Source organism: Oncorhynchus masou, chromosome 4 (genome assembly GCF_036934945.1).
Source record: "Oncorhynchus masou masou isolate Uvic2021 chromosome 4, UVic_Omas_1.1, whole genome shotgun sequence".
NCBI lineage: Eukaryota > Metazoa > Chordata > Actinopteri > Salmoniformes > Salmonidae > Oncorhynchus > Oncorhynchus masou.
Genome location: NC_088215.1, coordinates 3,875,590 through 3,902,716, shown reverse-complemented (window position 1 = coordinate 3,902,716; position 27,127 = coordinate 3,875,590). Strand labels below are relative to the sequence as shown.

Sequence of the window (27,127 nt, the reverse complement as noted above, 5' to 3'; positions counted from 1 at the left end):
TAACTATTAGTAGACCATGTTACTATGTAGTAACTATTAGTAGACCATGTTACTGTGTAATAACTATTAGTAGACCATGTTACTGTGTAGTAACTATTAGACCATGTTACTATGTAGTAAATATTAGTAGACCATGGCATGTTACTATGTAGTAACTATTAATAGACCATATTACTGTGTAGTAACTATTAGTAGGCCATATTACTATGTACTAACTATTAGTAGACCATGTTACTCTGTAGTAACTATTAGTAGACCATGTTACTATGTAGTAACTATTAGTAGACCATGTTTCTCACCCTAAAATACTCTTGGAAGTGCCCATATTCATAGAATTGCACTTTAAAGTTGGCTTGACCAGCAACATCAGTAAACTTGATGTAAAGACTCCTCAGTTCACAAATGGACCTGCAGACTTTGTGAACAATTAAACACACAGTTGCCTCATTGGCACCACACATATCACCAGTTTCACAATGAAAGATTTCAGATGCCAAAAACCTCAAAGTGATCAGAACTTGGAGAGAATCGGGTAAAGGCCTTCCTCTTTGAGACAGAGGAAAGTCGAGGCTCATGCAGGGATATTATCTCCAATGCATTATCTTTGTACATAGGAAAGCGGTCTCAAAGTAATGTAATGGATGACTCCTATCCACAAGTACTGGTCTGGCCTCTGTAATGCATGTTGATCTTCATTTAGACATTCCACATAGTCCGGGCTCCCTCACAAATAGCACGAAGCAGAAGTTAAACCTACCTCTTTGAAAGACTCATTTAAGCTTCAATTTAGTCCTACAGCAGCTCTAATCCTCCATCTTGCAATTGGCTTTGTTAAGTCCAGAAGAGGCTAAATCTACCACTATTTTAAGAGAAGTCTGTGCAAGTCGCTTTGAGATAAGACCGCTCAAACAAGCATTTTAGTCTGGGACTAAGCTTAAGATTTGCTGGGAAACCGGCCCTGATTGTTGTATATAGTATGACTAAATGTGTTTCTTTCTGTTGCAGGGGCAGTCAAGAAATGGAACAGCAAGGCCACAGAACATGACATAAGCAGATCTGTGGGAGACCACCTCAAGCCCCCGGTAGAGCTGGGGTTGGTGTTTACCACTCCACCACACCTTCAGCAGGCTGGAACAGTGGGATTGATCCATTTCTGTTTCAGTTTTCAGTAGTTGAATCCTTTGACGTATTGTTGATTTCAACATTTTTAATTTTCAACAAATTAACTGGGTTGGTTGAAAAGTGATATCAAAATTACATACCATGCACTATATTAACATAGTGGGAGAGAAACTGAATTTATACTGTTTTTCATACTAAGATGGACCAAGATATGTTTTGCTTTTGCACATATTGTTCATTGGTTTAGCAAGAGTCTGTTGATTGGTCAGTCATTGGGTTCATTTGTTTTACTATATGTTCAAATCAAGCTTTATTTATACAGCACAATTCAGACATGGATGCAACACAATGGCTTCACAGGAAAAAACAATGAAAATAAACAAATATTTACCACAACAAACATAAGAGGATAAAAACAGAAGATTAACAACAAAGACTAATGAACATTATAAGAAAATGCCATTGATTAAAATATGAACAATTGGATGCAACATCCAACCCAAAATATCAGCTTGTTTTTTACTACATTGTTTGTTGTTACGTTCCCCAGTAAGAAAACATAAATGGAAAAACCAAAGCCTGCAACACCTTCCCCCTTAGTAAGGCTATGCCTCCCGCTAGCGGGTCACCTGCCAACAACATACAGTGAAATTGGAGGGCGCGCAATTCAAATAAATAATCATAATATTAAACATTTATGAACATTTTTTAAATGTATTTTACCTTTATTTAACTAGGCAAGTCAGTTAAGAACAAATTCTTATTTTCAATGACGGCCGAGGAACAGTGGGTTAAATGCCTTGTTCAGGGGCAGAACGACAGATTTGTACCTTGTCAGCTCAGGGGTTTGAACTTACATACAAGTATCTTAAATTCTTGTTAATCTAACTGCATTGTCCGATTTACAATAGGCTTTACAGCGAAACCATGCGATTGATATTTTCCAACCAGCACAGGCTTCATAAAAATCACAAATAGCGATTAAATAAATCACTTATATTTGAAAATCTTCCTCTGTTTGCAATCCCAAGGGTCCCAGCTACAACAGGAATGGTCGTTTTGTTAGATAAAATTCTTGTATCCCAAAAAGTCAGTTCAGTTGCTGCCATCGATTTCAGTAATCCACTCATTCAACATGCAGACAATGGAGTCCAAAAAGCTACCGCTAAACTTTGTATAAACAAGTCAAACTACATCTCTATTTAATTCTCAGGTATCCTAAAATCTAAATAAACTATAACATTTCATACGGAAAGAAGTATGTTCAATAGAAAAGTAAAATTAGCAAGCGCACGCGGCGTCCTCTTCATAGTGCGCCAACAGACTGATATTGTACCGGGACTCTTTGTACAAAAACGTCAAATTCTTGCTAGTTTTTGAAGAAACAAGCCTGAACCAATGAACAAAGACTGGTGACATCTAGTGGAAGCTATAGGAATTGCAATCTGGGAGCTGGAATTAAATAGAACCCATAGCTTTCCATTATAAGACCCTAGGAGCTCCAAAACAATTCCCTTTGGATTTTCGCCTGCCATATCAATTGTGTTATAGTCTCATACATTATTTTGTGCCCAAAGTAAACTGCCTGTAGCTCAGGCCCTGAAGCCATGATATGCATATAATTAGTACCATTAGAAAGAAAACACTTTGAGGTTTGTAGAAATGCTAAAATAATGTAGAAGAATGGAGAAAAGCCAAAGAAAAACCAACCAGAGACCATCCTCTTAGAATCGCAAGAGAAAGGTCATATTGAAAATTAGCTCCCTGCATGCAATTCCTATGGCTTCCACCGGGTGTCAGCCGTCTATATTCAAGGTTTCAGGCTTGTAACTTCAAAAACGAATAAGAAATATCAGTTTTAGTAGAGGGAAACAGTCTTGGAAATTCTTGTTTGCACGCTATGAAGACATTAAACACCTGCTAAAATCGGTTTCCTATTGAACATACTTCTTTCCAAAATAAATATTATAGTTTGATTACATTTCAGGGTATCTGAGGAGTAAATAGGATTCGCATTTTGACTTGTTGAAACAAAGTTTAGGGGTAGATTTTAGGATTCCTTTTGATGTCGGGCGCCGTCCTCAAACAATCGCATGGCATGTTTTCGCTGTAATAGCTACTGTAAATCAGACAGTGCAGTTAGATTAACAAGAATTTAAGCTTGTTAAAATCCATAATATTTATGATGATATATTCCAACAGGAAGTTGTCCCTCTAGCAGATCCATATTACCATGACTACCGGGACTCCTGTCCCTAAACTGATTATAGACTCAATTCATTATACTACGACCATCTGTATAGGCTGCAAGTACATTGAAATTAAATTGTCTTCTTTTCAACTTTCACTTTCAACTAAAACCAAACTTATATTGTAGATTGGGCATAGTCTTATTTTCAATAACATTTTGCTGGTGGGATAGCCCCGATGTCACAGTCTTAACATGTCCAAATCAATAGTCCAAATGCAAAAGCAGTTTGTGATAAATTGAAAATATACATAAATATACAATATATATACACAAACATCTGCCACAATAATCGTATTTAAAAAAACAACCAAGCACCTTATTAACTGCAGAAAAACCAAAAACGCTGTTGTTTTGACAAGTAGAAATAAATCACTGATATCGATTAGGGGGGAAATCAGGTTGTACTTGCTGTTGAAACTAACAACTAAAAAAAGACATGGAAATGGGAGATATCTTTTACCTCACTGGTTAGAGGACAATCTGCAGAAGACAGTCAGCTACATTTTGGAGTGATGCATTTAAATGTAGGGGTCGCTAAACAAAGGAACGCAACACTTATTTGTCATCACTCATCGATATCATGTTGAAATCAATTGTGTGACAGGAGGGAGATGAGGTTGCACGTTGTGTTAAAACTAAAAGCTCAAAACCCACTCAACATCTGGGACTAATGTTGACATCACTGGTTAGAGGACAATTTGTAGAAAACAGCTGGCCACATTTTGAACTGTTGCATTTTGATTCAAGTGGGTCACCAACATGGTAAGTGTAACACAGCTCTTATTGTGTTAGTCACTTTTTGTTAAATCACATAAACAGTACTCTTTCTATTCAGAGCCTGGATTTTTCCCAAGACTAATTTCCATATCACGCTGAAATCAATTGAATGGGGCAAACGTTTAGGGTTCTACATTGTGAAATTCCTTTGTGACATAAATTCACTGATATCACGAAATAACTCCTTCATGTATGTATTTTCTGATGTTTGATCAGAGATCTTTTATCAGAGTATCTCTTGTAACATTGATCACAGCTATAAGGTTTCTCTCCTGTGTGTGTTCTCTGGTGTGATGTCAGATGGCCAGATCGACCAAAACTCTTCCCACATTGACCACAGCTATAAGGTTTCTCTCCTGTGTGTATTCTCTGGTGAAGAGTCAGAGAGCAAGATCGACCAAAACTCTTCCCACATTGACCACAGCTATAAGGTTTCAATCCTGTGTGTGTTCTCTGGTGTAGAGTCAGAGAGCCAGATGTAGTACATCGCTTCCCACATTGTTCGCAGCTGTAAGGATTATCTCCTGTGTGTGTTCTCTGGTGTATTGTCAGCTGGCCAGATTGACCAAAACTCCTCCCACATTGACCACAGCTATAAGGTTTCTCTCCTGTGTGTGTTCTCTGGTGTAGAGTCAGAGAGCCAGATGTAGTAAAACTCTTCCCACATTGACCACAGCTATAAGGTCTCTCTCCTGTGTGTATTCTCTGGTGTGATGTCAGCTGGCCAGATCGACCAAAACTCTTCCCACATTGACCACAGCTGTAAGGTTTCTCTCCTGTGTGTATTCTCTGGTGCATTTTCAGGTGGCCAGATTGACCAAAACTCTTCCCACATTGACCACAGCTATAAGGTTTCTCTCCTGTGTGTATTCTCTGGTGTAGAGTCAGAGTGCCAGATGTAGTACATCTCTTCCCACATTGAACACAACTGTAGGGTTTCTCTCCTGTGTGTGTTCTCTGGTGTAATGTCAGCCGGCCAGATGTAGTACATCTCTTCCCACATTGACCACAGCTATAAGGTCTCTCTCCTGTGTGTATTCTCTGGTGTAATGTCAGATGGCAAGATTGACCAAAACTCTTCCCACATTGACCACAGCTATAAGGTTTCTCTCCTGTGTGTATTCTCTGGTGTTGAGTCAGAGAGCCAGATCGACTAAAACTCTTCCCACATTGACCACAGCTATAAGGTTTCTCTCCTGTGTGTATTCTCTGGTGTGATATCAGGCTGGTTGACTGAGTAAAACCCTTCCCACATTGAACACAGTTATAAGGTCTCTCTCCTGTGTGTGTTCTCTGATGAATTTTAATGCCTGAAGAGGTGAATCTCTTCCCACAGTCAGAGCAGCAGTGAATTCTCTTCCCTGTGGGTCTCTGCTGGTGTTTCTTGAGGTGTTCTGATCTGGAGAGACTTTTCTCTGCCTCTTCAGCATCATGAGGTTGTTGAGGTTCCCCAGAGGATCCACTATAGTCCCGTATCTCTCCTGTGTGAACAGCAAAGTCAGACAGATGATTAAAGGCCCACAACAGTGGAAATCCACTGTAAAAGGTGATGCCAACAGCATAGCCATAATGTTGTACAACAATTGATGTCTGTAATGAATGTTAAAATTATTTGACAATTGTCTTAAAATGAGCAACAAGTCACATTTTGTCTAAAATTTCACATTAGTAGTAACATTAAGATTGTAGACTAGAAATAAGTTATTCATGTTGTTGAAACTCTAAGCAGTGTGACAGAAGACTTTTGGTCTCCAATACAGGCCCCTTTCTGTGTTGTTAAAATTGCGGAACGAGAGCAATTTGGTTGCAGAAACACCTCCCTGCAAATGAGGAAACCACTAGTTATGGATGTAGTATATCTGGTGTCGTGGAAATTTCCTCTATTACCACATCATGAGAGAGCAAACCACACACAAGTCAGAGTTATCATAAAGTCCATATTTTAATAATATATGAGCTTCACCATAGCCCTCTGACTCTCAGATCAATTCAGTGTCATAAATGAATTCTCTGAGAGTGCTTACAAAACAGTCCTTGGTATCATTTACAGCCAAGACACCCATCAAAACTCACATGACGAATAACAGATCTTAGGAACATTATACAAATAACCTTTTACCAGAAAAAGGAGTATCCCATAATTTATAGCATTAGCTATAAATTATCGTTCAGTTTGGTCTCCTAAACCAAAGCTCCTATCTTGTTCTTGGAACCCAAAACATTACCTCATCCAATGGCATATATCAAATACACCCCTTCCTGGACAAGCTTACAGAGAGACGTGACTGGCACACAGACATTGTGGAGCCACCTAACTGGTTCCCCATTAATCACACCATCCCCTCACATGGTTTAGGAATAGTTTACAGACACATTCACAGATAAGACTAACCCGACCTCTCCCCTCTCTGGGCCCAAGTAACTTTATCCACATAAGCATGCTTATGAAAATTAATAAAACATCTTATTTATAAATGTTACCTAAAGAATTCTGATTCTGCCACGACACTGGTAATGAGGAAACCACTAGTTATGGATGTAGTATATCTGGTAATGAGGAAACCACTAGTTATGGCTTCCATTGAGGCGGCAGGGTAGCCTAGTGGTTAGAGCGTTGGACTAGTAACCGGAAGCTTGCAAGTTCAAACCCCTGAACTGAACATGCAGTTAACCCACTGTTCCTAGGCCGTCATTGAAAATAAGAATTTGTTAACTGACTTGCCTAGTTAAATAAAGGTAAAATAAAAAATAAAATAAATAAATGGATGTAGTATATCTGGTAAAGAGGAAACCACTAGTTATGGATGTAGTATATCTGGTAATGAGGAAACCGCTAGTTATGGATGTAGTATATCTGGTAATGAGGAAACCGCTAGTTATGGATGTAGGATATCTGCCAGGAGCAAAAATGGTGAGCAAAGATTTTAGTTTTTCACAATGTATTCTGAATGTGAATGGGGGAAAACTCAGCGGAGTAACCTCCATTTCCAGGTTTCTTATGAGTGCATTTCACACTACTTTGGATTATAATTGTAAGGCTCCTGCTTAATATAATGTGTGTCATCACAACCGCTTTGTACTTAAAAAACACTTCAACCAGTAAAATGCTCTTTGGCTAGCTTTTCCATCAGCCTGACAATGGGGGTTTGTACACTGTTTGCGAAATTGGCCCATAACTTCACCTAACAACAAATATAGGAAAATAGCTCTGTGTGTTGTACAATAGCCTATCCATCAAGGAACAGTTCTTTACACATTGAGCAAAGTATCTCTGTGTGCAAACAGACTAACGAGGCCCTACAGTAAATCAAGCAGACAATAACACATTATAAACATCAATTTGTTACGGATGTTGGATCCAACGTGCAGCACGGCATAATTGTCTTTACCAGAGTAATGAATGAAGAAACACTGATTATTGTTGCATGTCGTGATGTTTGTCAGTTGACTGGAATTCAGAAAATTATTTCCTGGATCAGCTGATGATAGATGAACATGTGACTAACTAAAGAGCTACAGTATTAAGTATTATGTGTAATTATTGAAGAACTGCGTTAATGACAGTATCCATTTGGGTGTTGTCAATAAAGTTAAGATTTTTTATTTCACCTTTATTTAACTTCTTATGGTTGGGGGCAGTATTGAGTAGCTTGGATGAATAAGGTGCCCAGAGTAAACTACCTGCTCCTCAGTCCCAGTTGCTAATATATATATATATATATATATATTATTAGCATATTTGGATAGAAAACACTCTGAAGTCAAGAGTACGGTGATTGACAGTCGAAAGCCTTGGCCAGGTCGATGAAGACGGCTGCACAGTACTGTCGTTTATCGATGGCTGTTATGATATCGTTTAGTACTTTGAGCGTGGCTGAGGTGCACCCGTGACCAGCTCGGAAACCGGATTGTACAGCGGAGAAGGTACAGTGGGATTCTAAATGGTCAGTGATCTGTTTGTTAACTTGGCTTTCGAAGACATTAGCAAGGCAGGGCAGGATGGATATAGGTCTAACAGTTTTGGTCTAGAGTGTCACCCCCTTTGAAGAGGGGGATGACCGCGGCAGCTTTCCAATCTTTGGGAATCTCGGACGATACGAAAGAGTGGTTGAACAGACTAGTAATAGGGGTTACCACAATGGAGGCAAATCATTTTTGAAAGACAGGGTCTAGATTGTCTAGCCCAGCTGATTTGTACAGGTCCAGGTTTTGCAGCTCTTTCAGAACATCAGCCATCTGAATTTGGGTGAAGGAGAGAAGCTGGGGAGGCTTGGGCAAGTAGCTGCGAGGGGTGCGGAGCTGTTGGCCGGGGTTGGGGTCACCAGGAGGAAAGCGTGGCCAGCCCTAGAGAAATGCTTATTGAAATTCTCAATTATCGTGGAGTTATCGGTGGTGTCAGTGTTTCCTAGCCTCAGTGTAGTGGGCAGCTGGGATGAGGTGCTCTTATTCTCCATGGACTTTACAGTTTCCCAAAACCTTTTGGAGTTTGAGCTACAGGATGCAAATTTCTGTTTGAAAAAGCTAGCCATTGCTTTCCTAACTGACTGTGTGTATTGGTTCCTGACTTCTCTGAAAAGTTGCATATCACGGGAACTATTCGGTGCTAGTGCAACCACAGAATGTTTTTGTGCTGGTCGAAGGCAGTCAGGTCTGGGGTGAACCAAGGGCTATGTCTGTTCTTAGTTACACATTTTTTGAAAGGGGCATGCTTATTTAAGGTGGTGAGGAAATTACTTTTAAAGAACAACCAGGCATCCTCTACTGATGGGATGAGGTCAAAATCCTCCCAAGATACCCGGGCCAGGTCGATAAGAAAGGCCTGCAAGTGTTTTAGGGAGCGTTTGACAGTGATGCTGGGTGGTCGTTTGACCGCGGACCTATAACAGATGCAGGCAGTGATCGCTGAGATCCTCATTGAAAACAGCAGAGGTGTATTTGGGGGGCAAGTTGGTCAGGATAATATCTATGAGGGTGCCCATGTTTACAGATCTAGGGCTGTACCTGGTGGGTTCCTTTATAATTTGTGTGAGCTTGAGGGCATCTAGCTTGGATTGTAGGATGGCCGGGGTGTTAAGCATATCCCAGTTTAGGTCACCTAACAGAACGAACTCTGAAGATAGATGGAGGGCAATCAATTCACATATGGGAGCTGGGAGCTGAGGGGGGTCTGTAACAGGCGGCAACAGTGAGAGACTTATTTCTGGAGAGATTAATTTTTAAAATTAGAAGCTCGAACTGTTTGGGAATGGACTGGAAAGTATGACAGAACTTTTTGCAGGCTCTCTCTTTAAGACAGTTCTATCTTGACAGAAAATGTTGTAGTTGGGGATGGAAGTTTCAGAAACTTTGGTGGCATTCCTAAGCCAGAATTCAGACACGGCAAGGCCATCAAGGTTGGCGGAGTGTGCTAAAGCAGTGAGTAAAACAAACTTAGGGAGGAGGCTTCTGATGTTAACATGCATGAAACCAAGGCTTTATCGATTACAGCAGTCAACAAATGAGAGTGCCTGGGGACACGCAGGGCCTCGGTTAACCTCTACATCACCCGAGGAACAGAGGAGTAGGATGAGGGTATGGCTAAAGGCTATCAGAACTGGTTGTCTAGTGCGTTGGGAACAGAGAATTAAAGGAGCAGATTTCTGGGCGTGGTAGGATAGATTCAAGGCATAATGTACAGAGAGGGGTATGGTAGGGTGCGGGTACAGTGGAGGTAAACCTAGGCATTGAGTGAAGATAAGAGAGGTTGCATCTCTGGAGGCAACAATTATGCTAGGTGAGGTCACCGCATATGTGGGAGGTGGGACAAAAGAGTTATCTGAGGCATGTTGAGTGGGACTAGGGGCTCCGCAGTAAAATAAAACTACTACCCTAAACAACAGTATACAAGGCATATTGACATTAGAGAGACATGAAGCAAGGCATAAAGCAATCACAGGTGTTGATTGGGAGAGCGAGCTAAGACAACAACGGGTAAGACAACAGTTAATCAGCTAAGACAACAACAGGTAAAATGGCGATGAATGGGCAGAGGGGGTCAGTTAACTACACTCAGGGCCTGAGTTTGAGGTTGGGGCCGACAGATAAACAAAATAAAACAAAATGGAGAACCGTGATTAACATCTTATGGCTGCAGGGGCAGAATTGAGTAGCTTGGATGAAAGGTGCCCAGAGTAAACGGTCTGCTCCTCAGTCCCAGTTACTAATATATGCATACTATTATTACTATTGTATAGAAAACACTTAAGTTTCTAAAACTGTTTAAATTATGTCTGTGAGTATAACAAAACTCATATGGCAGGCAAAATCCTGAGAAAAAATCCAAACAGGAAGTGGAAATTCTGAGGCTGGTAGAGTTTCAACCAAGATTCCATGAAATCACAGCGAGATATGAATGAGTATTCACTTCCTACGGTTTCTACTAGATGTCAACAGTCTGTAGAACTTTGTCTGATGACTCCACTGTGAAGGGGAGCCGAATGAGAGTAGAATGAGTCACCACTGCCATGAGGTGAACATTCTTTGACCACGTGCGTTCATGTGAGGAGGACCTCCATTCCACCGCTCATTTGAAGTCAATGTAATTCTCCGGTTGGAACGTTATTCAAGATATATGTTAACAACATTCTAAAGATTGATTCAATACATCGTTTGACATGTTTCTACTGACTGTTACGGAACATTTGGACATTTCATCAGGTTTAGTGAACGCGCTTCGTGACTTTGGAATTGTTTACCAAACGCGCTAACCAAAGTAGCTAATTGGACATGAATAACGGACATTATCGAACAAATCAAGCATTTATTGTGGACCTGGGATTTCTGGGAGTGCATTCTGATGAAGATCATCAAAGGTAAGGGAATATTTATAATGTAATTGCTGGTTTCTGTTGACTCCAACATGGGGGCTAATTTGGCTATTGTTCTGAGCTCCGTCTCAGATTATTGCATGGTTTGCTTTTTCTGTATTTAAAAAAAAAAATCTGACACAGCGGTTGCATTAAGGAGAGGTATATCTATAATTCCATGTGTATAACTTGTATTATCATCTACATTTATGATGAGTATTTCTGTTGAAACGATGTGGCTATGCAAAATCACTTGATGTTTTTGGAACTAGTGAATCTAATAAACCAATGTAAACTGATTTTTTTTAATATAAATATAAACTTATATTTTATATAAATATAAACCGGTATTGGGATTGCAGCCATAACAAGTTACGCCATTTGTGAAAATCTATTTTTACACTGGGAGCAGAAAATGCTTTTCTCCTGTGTGTATTCTCTCATGCCTTTTCAGGTTAGTTAACATGGTAAAACTCTTTTCACACTGGGAACATTGGTAAGGCTTTTCTCCTGTGTGTATCCTCTCATGAGCTTTCAAGTGCCCTATCCGAGTAAAAAACTCTTTCCACGCTGGGAACATTGGAAAGGCTTTTCTCCTGTGTGTTTCCTCTCATGAGCTTGTAGGTCCCATAACTGAATAAAACTCTTTCCACACTGGGAACATTGGTAAGGCTTTTCTCCTGTGTGTAGTCTCGCATGCTTTTTTAGGTTTCCTATTTTAGTAAAACTCTTCCCACACTGGGAATATTGGAAAGGCTTTTGTCCTGTGTGTTTCCTCTTGTGAACTTTTAGGTCCCCATCCTGATTAAAACTCATTCCACATTGGGAACAGTGATAAGGCTTTTCTCCTGTGTGTAGTCTCTTGTGGCTTTTCAGGTTAGCTAACACAGCAAAACTCTTTCCACACTGGGAGCATTGGAAAGGCTTTTCTCCAGTGTGTGTCCTCTCATGCAGTTTTTAGGTTCCATATCCAGCAAAAACTATTTTCACAGTGGGAGCAGTGGTGTTGTCTCGCTGTTTTGGGCATCTCTGGGCCTGGTTCCCCTGAAGGACTCTTCCTGCTGTCAGAGTGAGAGTCTGGTTCCTCTCCTTGCAAAGACACACAGAATCTGTCATTAAACACAGACCTAAATGAAACCTCCACATGATAAAACTATCTTCCTATGAGGTTTAATCTCGACTTGATCCCTCAATAAAAGAGCAGAACTGGTCATTACAGAGTGGCTGTAATGCTTTGTAGGCTGGGTAAATCCATTTGAATTCAATACATTTTTGACAGCATCCCTTTTGATTTAAAAAAATATTTCCTTGCATGTTTGACTATGGAAGAAGTGGTAAGAAAGTGACTTTATGTAACTGAATGTAAAAACATTCACTAGATATACAGTACCAGTCAAAAGCTGACACACCTAGTCATTCAAGGGTTCTTTTGTATTTTTACTATATTCTACATTGTAGAATAATAGTGAAGACATCAAAACTATGAAATAACACATGGAATCATGTAATAACCAAAAAAGTGGTAAAGAATTAAAAATATATTTGAGATTTTTCAAAGTAGCTACCCGTTGCCTTGAAGACAGCTTTGCACACTCTTGGCATTCTCTCAACCAGCTTCACCTGGAATGCTTTTCCAACAGTCTTGAAGGAGTTCCCACATATGCTGAGCACTTTTTGGCTGCTTTTCCTTCACTCTGTGGTCCAACTCACCCCGAATCATCTCAATTGGGTTGAGGTCGGGTGATTGTGAAGGCCAGGTCAGCTGGTGCAGCACTCCATCACTCTCCTTCTTGGTAAAATAGCCCTTACACAGCCTGGAGATGTGTTGGGTCATTGTCCTGTTGAAAAACAAATGATAGTCCCACTAAGCGCAAACCAGATGGGATGGCGTATCGCTTCAAAATGCTGTGGTAGCCAGACAGGTGTGTGCCTTTCCAAATCATGTCTAATCAAGTTGTAGAAACATCTCAATGATGATCAATGGAAACAGGATGCACAGCTGAGCTCAAAGTAGAGTCTCATAGCAAAGGGTCTGAATACTTAAATAAGGTATTTCTGTTTATTTTATTTTTTCTCTAAACCCATTTTCTCTTTGTCATTATGGGGTATTGTGTGTAGATTGATGAGGATTTGTATTTATTTAATCCATTGTAGAATAAGGCTGTAACGTAACAAAATGTGGAAAGAAGTGACAGGGTTAAATACTTTTTAAAATATATCTCTAGATAAATAAATATTTATATTTGTTATTATATCTCTCAGATAAAGGACAGACACTCAGAACAAACTTCCTTTAGATGTTTTGGGGGAAACAATGTTACTATGGTTACTGTTGTTCCATGTTGTGAATGTTATCTAATGTGTTCCTATGGTTACTGTTGTGCCATGTTGTGAATGTTATCCAATGTGTTACAGCAGTATGGCCAAATCATGTTTTGACATAAATCAACTGTTGAATATTTTTTGTTCATACTTCAAGGCATCTTACAACTCAAACTCAGAAAGCCAAATGATTCTTGGTATAACCTTAAAACAGTACTATACTTGGGAAGCCCTTCATGATGGAGGGTGTTTCTACAGTACTATACTGGGGAAGCCCTTCATATTGGAGGGTGTTTCTACAGTACTATTCTGGGGAAGCCCTTCATGTTATTTAAACCTTCTTAAAACAATTCCATATTGCTTAGAAGAACTTCCCCCTCAGACAAGGCTTAGACTAATGGGTTAAACTATCTGAAACTTACATTACTCTGAGACTAGTTATCCTGGGATCTTACATCTTACATTACTCAAGACTAGTTATCGTGGGGAATAGTTTTAATAAATTTGCAAAAAATCTAAACCTGTTTTTGCTTTGGCATTAAGGGGTATTGTGATGACATTATGGGGTATTGTGTGAAGATTGATGAGGATTTAAAAAATAATAATCTATTTTAGAATAAATGGATGTAGCGATATTACATTTTTGGCCAATATTTTCCTTCTCCCAAAAAACGATACCGATAACCGATATTTAAAATTTTAGCAGCCTTTTAAGCATTCTAGAGTTCTACAGTTAAAAAGTTAAACACACACACGGACGCAGTGGTCTAAGTCACGGCATCTCACTGTTCCAATCCAGGCTGTATCACATCCGGCCGTGATTGGGAGACCCACAGTAGTTGTCTGTTATTGGTGTAGAGAGGACGACAAAGGAGAGGGTTCCCACAGTAGTTGTCTGTTATTGGTGTAGAGAGGAAGACAAAGGAGAGGGATCCCACATGTGGATAGGAAGATACAAATGATCCTTATTACTAGAAAATATTCATTTTAGGAATTTTACAACTTTAGCTCTCGAGATCAAACCAGTAGGCTACAGTAGGTTTTATCTCTCTAGGTCATGACAGTAGGGTGCAACTCTCTAGATCATGCCAGTAGGTTACAGTAGGTTGTATCTCTCTAGGTCATGCCAGTAGGCTACAGTAGGTTGTATCTCTCTAGGTCATGCCAGTAGGCTCCAGTAGGTTGTATCCAAGTGGTTCTCTCTCTCTCGGTCATTGGGAGACCCACATTAGTTGTCTGTTATTGGTGTAGAGAGGACGACAAAGGAGAGGGACCCACAGTAGTTGTCTGTTATTGGTGTAGAGAGGAAGACAAAGAAGAGGGATCCCACATGTGGATAGGAAGATACAAATTATCATTATTACTAAAAAATATTCATTTTAGGAATTTTACAACTTTCGCTCTCTAGGTCAAGCCAGTAGACTACAGTAGGTTGTATCTCTCGAGGTCAAGCCAGTAGGTTACAGTAGGTTGTATCTCTCTGGGTTCATTTTCTAACACGGGGGTTGTGGAATTTCTCTGCTTTTTATTCAGGAAACACGTTAATGTGGTACAAAGAACTGATGTGTCAGTAGCACAGAGGGAATGAAGGAACATGGAATAAGTACTGTAGTTGCTTTTGTGTTGAAGGGAGTATTTTATAGAGCTATAATGGATTTTTTACTGTAGGTTTCATCTCTCTAGGTCATTCCAGTAGGCTACAGTAGGTTTTATCTCTCTAGGTCATGCCAGTCGGGTGCAACTCTCTAGGTCATGTCAGTAGGCTACAGTAGGTTGTATCTCTCTAGGTCATGCCAGTAGGCTACAGTAGGTTCTATCTCATGCCAGTATGTTTACAGAGCTTACATCTCTCTAGGTCATGCCAGTAGGCTACAGTAGGTTGTATCTCTCTAGGTCATGCAAGTAGGTTACAGTAGGCTGTATCCCTCTAGGTCATGCCAGTAGGTTACAGTAGGTTGTATCTCTCTAGGTCATGCCAGTAGGTTACAGTAGGTTCTATCTCTCTAGGTCATGCCAGTAGGTTACAGTAGGTTTTATCTCTCTAGGTCATGCCAGTAGACTACAGTAGGTTGTATCTCTCTAGGTCATGCCAGTAGGCTACAATAGGTTGTATCCAAGTGGAAACAATTATCAACCCAATGTGGAAAGTGTCGAATTTGGTCAACAACAAAATGAATGTCTTATTTGCTACGTGAAGTTTGCTTGATCCAACAAAAGTGTCGTAATGATTAAGTTGTTATGTGGACAGATGACATCTCGACAACTTTGATAAAAACACTATAGGAGTTGTCTCCAGATCGCTATGCATATTCATGTTAGTAGCTTAGCATCTCTCTCCATTGAATACAGGCGGTTGACGTCAACAACCCTCATAGAATATAAACAATAGATAAACTCTTTTCACACTGGGAACATTGGTAAGGCTTTTCTCCTGTGTGTATCCTCTCATGAGCTTTCAAGTGCCCTATCCGAGTAAAAAACTCTTTCCACGCTGGGAACATTGGAAAGGCTTTTCTCCTGTGTGTTTCCTCTCATGAGCTTGTAGGTCCCATAACTGAATAAAACTCTTTCCACACTGGGAACATTGGTAAGGCTTTTCTCCTGTGTGTAGTCTCGCATGCTTTTTTAGGTTTCCTATTTTAGTAAAACTCTTCCCACACTGGGAATATTGGAAAGGCTTTTGTCCTGTGTGTTTCCTCTTGTGAACTTTTAGGTCCCCATCCTGATTAAAACTCATTCCACATTGGGAACAGTGATAAGGCTTTTCTCCTGTGTGTAGTCTCTTGTGGCTTTTCAGGTTAGCTAACACAGCAAAACTCTTTCCACACTGGGAGCATTGGAAAGGCTTTTCTCCAGTGTGTGTCCTCTCATGCAGTTTTTAGGTTCCATATCCAGCAAAAACTATTTTCACAGTGGGAGCAGTGGTGTTGTCTCGCTGTTTTGGGCATCTCTGGGCCTGGTTCCCCTGAAGGACTCTTCCTGCTGTCAGAGTGAGAGTCTGGTTCCTCTCCTTGCAAAGACACACAGAATCTGTCATTAAACACAGACCTAAATGAAACCTCCACATGATAAAACTATCTTCCTATGAGGTTTAATCTCGACTTGATCCCTCAATAAAAGAGCAGAACTGGTCATTACAGAGTGGCTGTAATGCTTTGTAGGCTGGGTAAATCCATTTGAATTCAATACATTTTTGACAGCATCCCTTTTGATTTAAAAAAATATTTCCTTGCATGTTTGACTATGGAAGAAGTGGTAAGAAAGTGACTTTATGTAACTGAATGTAAAAACATTCACTAGATATACAGTACCAGTCAAAAGCTGACACACCTAGTCATTCAAGGGTTCTTTTGTATTTTTACTATATTCTACATTGTAGAATAATAGTGAAGACATCAAAACTATGAAATAACACATGGAATCATGTAATAACCAAAAAGTGGTAAAGAATTAAAAATATATTTGAGATTTTTCAAAGTAGCTACCCGTTGCCTTGAAGACAGCTTTGCACACTCTTGGCATTCTCTCAACCAGCTTCACCTGGAATGCTTTTCCAACAGTCTTGAAGGAGTTCCCACATATGCTGAGCACTTTTTGGCTGCTTTTCCTTCACTCTGTGGTCCAACTCACCCCGAATCATCTCAATTGGGTTGAGGTCGGGTGATTGTGAAGGCCAGGTCAGCTGGTGCAGCACTCCATCACTCTCCTTCTTGGTAAAATAGCCCTTACACAGCCTGGAGATGTGTTGGGTCATTGTCCTGTTGAAAAACAAATGATAGTCCCACTAAGCGCAAACCAGATGGGATGGCGTATCGCTTCAAAATGCTGTGGTAGCCAGACAGGTGTGTGCCTTTCCAAATCATGTCTAATCAAGTTGTAGAAACATCTCAATGATGATCAATGGAAACAGGATGCACAGCTGAGCTCAAAGTAGAGTCTCATAGCAAAGGGTCTGAATACTTAAATAAGGTATTTCTGTTTATTTTATTTTTTCTCTAAACCCATTTTCTCTTTGTCATTATGGGGTATTGTGTGTAGATTGATGAGGATTTGTATTTATTTAATCCATTGTAGAATAAGGCTGTAACGTAACAAAATGTGGAAAGAAGTGACAGGGTTAAATACTTTTTAAAATATATCTCTAGATAAATAAATATTTATATTTGTTATTATATCTCTCAGATAAAGGACAGACACTCAGAACAAACTTCCTTTAGATGTTTTGGGGGAAACAATGTTACTATGGTTACTGTTGTTCCATGTTGTGAATGTTATCTAATGTGTTCCTATGGTTACTGTTGTGCCATGTTGTGAATGTTATCCAATGTGTTACAGCAGTATGGCCAAATCATGTTTTGACATAAATCAACTGTTGAATATTTTTTGTTCATACTTCAAGGCATCTTACAACTCAAACTCAGAAAGCCAAATGATTCTTGGTATAACCTTAAAACAGTACTATACTTGGGAAGCCCTTCATGATGGAGGGTGTTTCTACAGTACTATACTGGGGAAGCCCTTCATATTGGAGGGTGTTTCTACAGTACTATTCTGGGGAAGCCCTTCATGTTATTTAAACCTTCTTAAAACAATTCCATATTGCTTAGAAGAACTTCCCCCTCAGACAAGGCTTAGACTGTAATGGGTTAAACTATCTGAAACTTACATTACTCTGAGACTAGTTATCCTGGGATCTTACATCTTACATTACTCAAGACTAGTTATCGTGGGGAATAGTTTTAATAAATTTGCAAAAAATCTAAACCTGTTTTTGCTTTGGCATTAAGGGGTATTGTGATGACATTATGGGGTATTGTGTGAAGATTGATGAGGATTTAAAAAATAATAATCTATTTTAGAATAAATGGATGTAGCGATATTACATTTTTGGCCAATATTTTCCTTCTCCCAAAAAACGATACCGATAACCGATATTTAAAATTTTAGCAGCCTTTTAAGCATTCTAGTACAGTTAAAAAGTTAAACACACACACGGACGCAGTGGTCTAAGTCACGGCATCTCACTGTTCCAATCCAGGCTGTATCACATCCGGCCGTGATTGGGAGACCCACAGTAGTTGTCTGTTATTGGTGTAGAGAGGACGACAAAGGAGAGGGTTCCCACAGTAGTTGTCTGTTATTGGTGTAGAGAGGAAGACAAAGGAGAGGGATCCCACATGTGGATAGGAAGATACAAATGATCCTTATTACTAGAAAATATTCATTTTAGGAATTTTACAACTTTAGCTCTCGAGATCAAACCAGTAGGCTACAGTAGGTTTTATCTCTCTAGGTCATGACAGTAGGGTGCAACTCTCTAGATCATGCCAGTAGGTTACAGTAGGTTGTATCTCTCTAGGTCATGCCAGTAGGCTACAGTAGGTTGTATCTCTCTAGGTCATGCCAGTAGGCTCCAGTAGGTTGTATCCAAGTGGTTCTCTCTCTCTCGGTCATTGGGAGACCCACATTAGTTGTCTGTTATTGGTGTAGAGAGGACGACAAAGGAGAGGGACCCACAGTAGTTGTCTGTTATTGGTGTAGAGAGGAAGACAAAGAAGAGGGATCCCACATGTGGATAGGAAGATACAAATTATCATTATTACTAAAAAATATTCATTTTAGGAATTTTACAACTTTCGCTCTCTAGGTCAAGCCAGTAGACTACAGTAGGTTGTATCTCTCGAGGTCAAGCCAGTAGGTTACAGTAGGTTGTATCTCTCTGGGTTCATTTTCTAACACGGGGTTGTGGAATTTCTCTGCTTTTTATTCAGGAAACACGTTAATGTGGTACAAAGAACTGATGTGTCAGTAGCACAGAGGGAATGAAGGAACATGGAATAAGTACTGTAGTTGCTTTTGTGTTGAAGGGAGTATTTTATAGAGCTATAATGGATTTTTTACTGTAGGTTTCATCTCTCTAGGTCATTCCAGTAGGCTACAGTAGGTTTTATCTCTCTAGGTCATGCCAGTCGGGTGCAACTCTCTAGGTCATGTCAGTAGGCTACAGTAGGTTGTATCTCTCTAGGTCATGCCAGTAGGCTACAGTAGGTTCTATCTCATGCCAGTATGTTTACAGAGCTTACATCTCTCTAGGTCATGCCAGTAGGCTACAGTAGGTTGTATCTCTCTAGGTCATGCAAGTAGGTTACAGTAGGCTGTATCCCTCTAGGTCATGCCAGTAGGTTACAGTAGGTTGTATCTCTCTAGGTCATGCCAGTAGGTTACAGTAGGTTCTATCTCTCTAGGTCATGCCAGTAGGTTACAGTAGGTTTTATCTCTCTAGGTCATGCCAGTAGACTACAGTAGGTTGTATCTCTCTAGGTCATGCCAGTAGGCTACAATAGGTTGTATCCAAGTGGAAACAATTATCAACCAAATGTGGAAAGTGTCGAATTTGGTCAACAACAAAATGAATGTCTTATTTGCTACGTGAAGTTTGCTTGATCCAACAAAAGTGTCGTAATGATTAAGTTGTTATGTGGACAGATGACATCTCGACAACTTTGATAAAAACACTATAGGAGTTGTCTCCAGATCGCTATGCATATTCATGTTAGTAGCTTAGCATCTCTCTCCATTGAATACAGGCGGTTGACGTCAACAACCCTCATAGAATATAAACAATAGATTACAATAATAATATGTATCCACCAATCCACAGAAAGGATATGTGGGAGATAGACAACCCGCAGTTCCGCTTTGTGGACAACGACTCCCCTTTTTAGGGCTGAGAGACATCTTGTCAGTATATCCATAATCTTTGGTGTAGCCAACCCAACTCTCACATGGCACAATTGGGGGGCATGGTGTGTAGTAAATCATCACTACAAGAAATTCACTACATGCCGTGCCCCCCAGTCTGCGGTCAGCAGATAACATATATATTTGAGAAGGGTCTAAGTCACTTTTTGGAAACGGAACGGAGAAAACAAGGGGTAGCTTGTTCTTTACATTGTCTGATTCTAGACATATCAGTCATCATCCTCGGGCCCTCCGTTGAGGAGGTATTGCATATCCAAAGTTAAAAACAAATTTAAGGCGGTACTTACTGGTGTTAATCAGATCTCCTATCTCCTCCTCTTCATCTTTCAATGTGACAGTCATCTCCCCCTCCTCATCTTTCACTCCAAAACATGCATCCTCTTTCTCCTCTTCTTTCACTGAAACGTCTTTCTCTTCTTCTTTCACTGTAACAGCCTCAACCACTACTTCTTGTTTTACTGTCACATCCTCCTCCTCTTTCACGACAATGTTCAGCCCCAGACCTTCTTTCTCCGTCCAGCAGACCTCCTCTTCTTTAACAGGAGGGGAGTAGTTTAGGGAACTCATGGTCGGGGATGATAGCTAGGTAGCTAATTATTAGCGACTAGACTAGTGCTAACTTAACCAGCAGCTACTATAGCTGACTAATAGAAAATAACTTAATATTAAATCAAATAGATGAACAAGTATATACAACAGAAGTGTGTCTAAAACACAGTAGTTAATATACACCGAAAGCGTGTAAATAGCTTGAATATTTCGGCTGTATTGGCTAGCAAGCTAGCGAAGTGGTTGACGAGTTTATGAAGAACTGTCCACTAGATTATACGTCACGCTGGGAGCGTCGCCTGAAAGACGCACATCTCTGTCTGCTGACTGGAGGGGAAACGCAGTTGAGGATCATATTTTATTTTCAGACAAAGTTCATTTTAAATGGATTTAATTAAATAATACTATTATATTGAGACATACATAGACAGGAATGTGTTGATTGATTAGTGCGAATAAAACATGTTTATTACTGCGCATTTAAGGCAGTTTCATTAAGTCATACTACATCTAAATAAGTAGCTAACAATACATCATGTAGATCTATATAATGAACAGACTAGGTCTATACTGCTCCTACATGGTGCAACAATACATCATGCAGATGTATATAATGAACAGACTAGGTCTATACTGTTCCTGCTAATAATATTTGTGTAATTCTCAAAACTTTTGGCCAGGACTGTACATTTTACTCAACTGCGTTACACTGGTGGGTAAAAACTCAGGCGTCGGATTCCTACCCTTTAACTTGTCTGAAAATAAAATAAACATTTTACTCAACTGCGTTTCCCACTCCAGTCAGCAGAGGGCGGTCTGGGAATTTAAAAGATTATGCTGTTGGTGTGACGTATAATCTAGTGGACGGAACGCTTATTTCAACAGCAGAAACAGTTAGTCAGACACCTCGGTAGCTTGCTCGAGAAAATAGACAAACCAATTAAGCTCTTTAGACGCTTTAGTGTGTATTAGCCACTGTGTTTTAAACCCACTTCTGTCGTCTAGTTAGTTATCATATTTAATTTCATATTTACGGTGTTGTTGTTATTAGTCAGCTAGCGGACTGGTTAAGTTAGCATTAGCCTAGCTAACATCCCCGACCATGAGGTCACTAAGCTACTGCTTCTGCTAAAGAAGCGGTGGTCTGCTGGACGGAGAAAGAAGTTATCGTGAAAGAGGAGACTGTTTCAATACAAAACAAGTAGCGGGTAAGGCTGTTACAGTGAAAGAAGAGAGAGAGGATGATGCTGTTTTTGGAGTGAAAGAGGAGATGACTGTCACATTTTACCTTTATTTTATCTGACTAGGCAAGTCAGTTAAGAACAAATCAAAAAAGGAGGAGGAAACAGGATATCTGGGTCCGTTTTCCCAAATGCATCTTAATTAAGACATCCAATGGTTCTAACGCTGAACGGGCCCTGATTAACACTAGTAAGTACTGTCTTAAAAACAGAAGCACAAACTCTGCGATTGTTGAACTGATGTGTGGTGTTAAAGGGGACATTTGCAATTGCTACATCCATATTTTGACTTTTAAATAAATGTTTTTATAGCCGTTGATTCTTCAAGAATATAACACATGCCTCATGAGCTTAGTTCAACTGTTGTACCCCATCAGAACCCCAAATAAGTTTTTTTTACTCCAAACCAACACTGTATAGCCTCAACATTAAAACTATAATGTTGATATCATGGATGGTCAGTCCTTGCATCCATAGGTCTGTCTATGAATTTGAGAGTAGTTACATTGCTCCAGCCCCATAATCATCTTATTACCGAAACAGTGGTGGAATTACAGCTTTGTTATTGTTTCAACTGCAGATTGCTTGTTGTGTGGCTTTTTAAAGGGACAATCTAGGTTTTAAAAAGCAACAAAATGGCTGACCAGAGACTTCGTTTGGTAAACAGCTGAGGGATAGGGGCTGGAGAAATGTAACTACTCTCGTGCCGAATGGTGAGAGCTGGAAATATTTTCCGAAAATACTTTGAGGAACTATTGTCATTTAGCAATTGATTTCATTAAGACTTTGTTTACTTGCTGTTTCGAGGTGAAGAAAAAATTACTTTGAGAAGCTCCACAACTCATTATTGGTACAGCGCTAAGACAATGGGAAATACTATCAGACATCCCCAAATGGGCACATTTATAGGTCTACATTTGTGTGCAGGCCAGGTAGACTAATCCTACTACTATATGCGTAATCAGGTGTGCGTCCTTACTCAACATTGACAGGAGTGTTTCAAAAAAAAGACTACATGAATACATTTACAAAACTGACGCATCTTGCGGGGTCAGGTCTGGGTGGTCTGCCAGGGGCCGTTTCATTTAGTATCCGTTTGGGTCGCATTATGAAAACTCCCTTCCTTCATTTCCCTCCTTCAGGGAACAGTAGTTTTAGTCATAATGTTAAGCTTGTCATATGATGAACTTCAACTTAAATACTGGATCTTGCTGTGGGACAATTTTGACAGTTAAATTACAAACATCATGACATGGGGCGGCAGGGTAGCCTAGTGGTTAGAGCGTTGGACTAGTAACCGGAAGGTTGCAAGTTCAAACCCCCGAGCTGACAAGGTACAAATATGTCGTTCTGCCCCTGAACAGGCAGTTAACCCACTGTTCCTAGGCCGTCATTGAAAATAAGATTTTGTTCTTAACTGACTTGCCTGGTTAAATAAAGGTAAGATTAAAAAAAAAAATGCAACAACAACCAAAGTGGTTCTTCATTCATTACTCTGGTAAAGACAGTTATGCCGTGCTCCACGTTGGATCCAACATCCCTATAAATTGATGTTTTAATGTGTTATTTTCTGCTTGATTTACAGTAGGGTCCCGTTAGTCTGTTTGGACACGGAGATAATCTGCTCAGAATGTGTTGAGAACTGTTCCTTGATGATAGGCTATTGTACAACACACAGAACAATATTCCTTTATTGAGGACATTTAGAATTACCACACATTATAGAGTAGCCTAGTGGGATTATTCACAAAATTATCTGGTGATCAGGTTATGAAATGTAATGACAAAGCCATTTTAGTTTCCATGTTTCACCTGAAATATTAAATGATTTATAGTCCTATGTCTGTGTTATTGTTAGGGAAAGTTATGGGTCCTACAGTAGGTCTGTTATTGTTAGAAGTTATGGGTCCTACAGTAGGTCTATGTTATTGTTAGGGAAAGTTATAGGTCCTACAGTAGGTCTATGTTGTTGTTAGGTGAATTTATTGGCCAATGTGTTAAACACTTAGTGTATAAACCCTCATTGTCAGGCTGGTGGCAAAGCTAGCCAAATAGCATTTTACTGGTTGAAGTGTTTAAGTATAAAGCAATTGATTTGCGGCAATAACACGCATATTAAGCAGGAGATTCAAATGAGCCTTACAATTATAATCCAAAGTAATGTGAAATGCACTCATAAGCAACCTGGAAATGGAGGCTATTAATGCTGTCAGCCTATGAGAACACCCCAGAGTTTTCCCCCATGGTGGTGAATTAGTGAATAGACACAGAGCTTAATGTGAGTTTCCTTGAGTGGCACTCCTGATCTTGCACTGTAATATTCAGAATACATTGTGAAACTAAAATATTTGCTCACCTTTTTTGATCTTGCTCTGATACTGCGCTGTAATATTCAGAATACATGGTTGAAAATCTCAAATCATAAAATAAAATGGCTCCCCATTTTTATTCCAGACAGATATACTACATCCATAACTAGCGGTTTCTGCATTAGCAGGGAGGAATTTCTGCAACCAAATTGTGTGTGCATCGCCCTCCTGATGCAATTTTATTAAACACAGAAAGGGGCCTATATTGGAGACCAAAAGTCGTCTGGCACATTGCTTAGGATTTAACGTTTGAATAACTTATGTCTAGCCCACAATCACCGATGTTACTACTGTGAAAACGAGAAAACAAGACAATTGTCATATAATTTAACAGATGTAAATTGTTGTACAACTTCATGGGTATGCTCTGGGCATCACCTTTTACCTCAAATTAACAGTGGATTTCTGCTGTTGTGGGACTTTAACCGCCTGTCTGACGTTGTCATTCACACAGGAGAGAGACGGGACTATTGCGGGGCCTCTGGGGAGTCTCAACAACATCATGATGCTGACGAGACAGAGAAGAGTCTCTCCACATCAGAACTGCTCAAGAAACACCAGCAGAGACCCACAGGGAAGACATCTCATTACTGCTCTGACTGTGGGAAACGTTGCAAATCTTCATCAGAACTTAAAATACACCAGCGAGTACACACAGGAGAGAAACCTTATAGCTGTGATCAATGTGCGAAGAGTTTTACTCAGTCAAGCTCCCTGAAATCACACCATAGAACACACACTGGAGAGAAACCTTTTAATCTGTGTTCAATGTGGAAAGAGTTTTACTCAGCTAAGCAGCCTGATAGTACACAGACGGGGACATACAGGACATAAACCTTATAGCCGTGATCAATGTGGGAAGAGTTTTGCTACATTTACTAGCTATCGAACTATACACCAGAGAATACACACAGGAGATATATCTTATGGCTGTGATCACTGTGGGGAGAGTTTTATTCGGCTACAAACCCTGAAATCACACCAGAAAATACACACTGGAGAGAAACCTTATAGCTGTAATCAATGTGGGAAGAGATACTCTGATAAAAGATCTCTGATTAAACATCAGAAAATACATGAAGGAGCTGTTTCATGATATCATTTAATTAATGTCACAATGTAGAATGTCTTAACATTGTAGTAGGAGTATTTTAATGATGTCAGAATGTAGAACCCCAAACATTTGTTAAATTGATATTAGCCTCACGGAAAAAATCCAGTCTATGAGATTTATCAAAAAGTGACTAACAAAAAAAAGAGTTCTGTTACATTTAACATGTTGGTGACCCACTTGAATCAAAATGCAACACTTCGAAATGTTTAGGCTTTCAATATATCCCAAACTGTTTCTGCATATTGGTTATTGATTTGGACATGTTAAAACTGTGTTTTGACATTGCGCTATTCCCATTTAGCAAAATGTCATTCAAAAGACGTTGAAAATAAGACTGCCCAACGTCCAATATATGTTGGTTGTAGTTGAAAGTGAAAGTTGAAAAGACATCTTTTCAGGTCGTTTTTTCAATGACTTGAAAACAGCTTAATTTCAATGTACTTGCAGCTTATGCACATGGATGCAGTATAATAAATTGGTCTATAATCATTTTGATTAATAATCCTACATCACTCCAGTATTTATTGACAACATTCAAGTGCTAATTGTCATTATTCCACTACTAAAGAAGCATGACTCAAATCACCTCATATTTCATTTCTTCATATTTGCTTCCCTATTAGAGATGAGTTTTGTTTGGGCTTGTTCCAAGGGGACGAGAGTTCTAGAAGCTAGTGAGTTTTAGGATTCAAAAAAATGAAAAAGGAGAAGAAATTATGTTGTATATGATTATTTACAAGTATGTTTTTTTCCTTGTTATTAGCAAGTTGTTTTCTGTTGGTGGTGAGCAAACTTGTTCAACAAAAATATAGGATATATTTGTTGTCTTAAGGGGGAAGGTGTTGCAGGCTTTGGTTTTTCCATTTATGTTTTGAGGTTGGACTTTAGCACGTCTAACTTGTTAGCACGTTGGGCGCACAGATTGGTGTCACCTCGTTAGTCAGTATGTGTTACACCTGTGCTGGCTTGTCCATCTTGTTAGTGGGAAGGTGTTTCACCTGAGCTGGTCCAGGTTCTATTTAAGAGTGTCTGGCCCAGTGCTCCAGTTGTCTTGATAGATGTGGAGAGTCAACACCTTTAGTTGCTCCACTTTTTTTTGGTTTACTTCCTGTCTGTACGTTTGGTGTGGGTTTTTCTTTTGTTTTCCTCTTCTTGGGCAGATTTAGAGGGTCTCATGATAGGTGTCTTGTATGTCCCAGTTGTTGTTACTAGTCAACTTTCAGTGGACACAGAGCAAAACTGCAAGATTATGTTATAATACTTTTATTGCATTAAATGGTTGTTTTATGCAACAGAATAGAGGGTTCTTAGAACTATTGTGTCTGTGTGTTCTACTGAGGATGGGCCTCTGGGAGATAACACTGACAGGAGATTTACAATGTCTTTTGGGCGATAACCTAAAGAGACCACATTCTAGAGCATGAGTTAATGTTTGGTATATGGTACCAGGGAGAGATGACCCCAGGGCCAGACCCTGGTCTCTACACAAAGAGTACTGTTTTTACAGCAGATACTGTCTGCTGAGAATTATAAGTATCTTTCATACAAATCTTAATCGTGTGACCCGTTCTATACATCTGTTAGTCGTCATGTAGGTTGAAAGGGGTGTATCTTGGCTGTAAAAGACCTTTGTACTTTCATCTGAGCGTGATTGGTCGACCAGCCATCATTATCGTAGAGCACTCAATTGATTGACGTTATGTGTACGTTGTATTGACCTGCTCCCTTATTATTAAGTGAATAAAGATGTATTTTAAGAAGAACTCTGACTTGTG

At 39.6% G+C, this 27,127-nt stretch overlaps 1 protein-coding gene and 3 pseudogenes across 1 annotated transcript; 1 reads left to right on the top strand and 3 right to left on the bottom strand.

Annotated features, from left to right (window-relative positions):
• Positions 1–1,403: 1,403 nt before the first annotated feature.
• On the bottom strand, positions 1,404–20,887 carry LOC135521743 (zinc finger protein ZFP2-like). Its single transcript, XM_064947438.1, has 2 exons — positions 20,367–20,887; positions 1,404–5,631 (listed from the first exon to the last, which is right to left on the bottom strand). The coding sequence occupies exons 1-2, from the start codon at positions 20,644–20,646 to the stop codon at positions 4,337–4,339; spliced, it is 1,575 nt and encodes a 524-aa protein (XP_064803510.1). The 5' UTR covers positions 20,647–20,887; the 3' UTR covers positions 1,404–4,336.
• On the bottom strand, positions 5,638–11,952 carry LOC135521843 (zinc finger protein 239-like; annotated as a pseudogene).
• On the bottom strand, positions 11,861–17,037 carry LOC135521837 (gastrula zinc finger protein XlCGF7.1-like; annotated as a pseudogene).
• Positions 20,888–21,760: 873 nt separating the features above from the next.
• Positions 21,761–27,127, top strand: part of LOC135520267 (zinc finger protein 239-like) — a 467,619-nt pseudogene continuing 462,252 nt past the window's right edge.

Coding starts and splice junctions, on each gene's coding strand:
- LOC135521743 (XM_064947438.1), bottom strand. CDS start 20,646: ATGAGTTCCCTAAACTACTCCCCTCCTGTTAAAGAAGAGGAGGTCTGC. Junction 5,632..20,366: donor AGGAGATCTGATTAACACCA/GTAAGTACCGCC, acceptor CTGTTCACACAG/GAGAGATACGGGACTATAGT.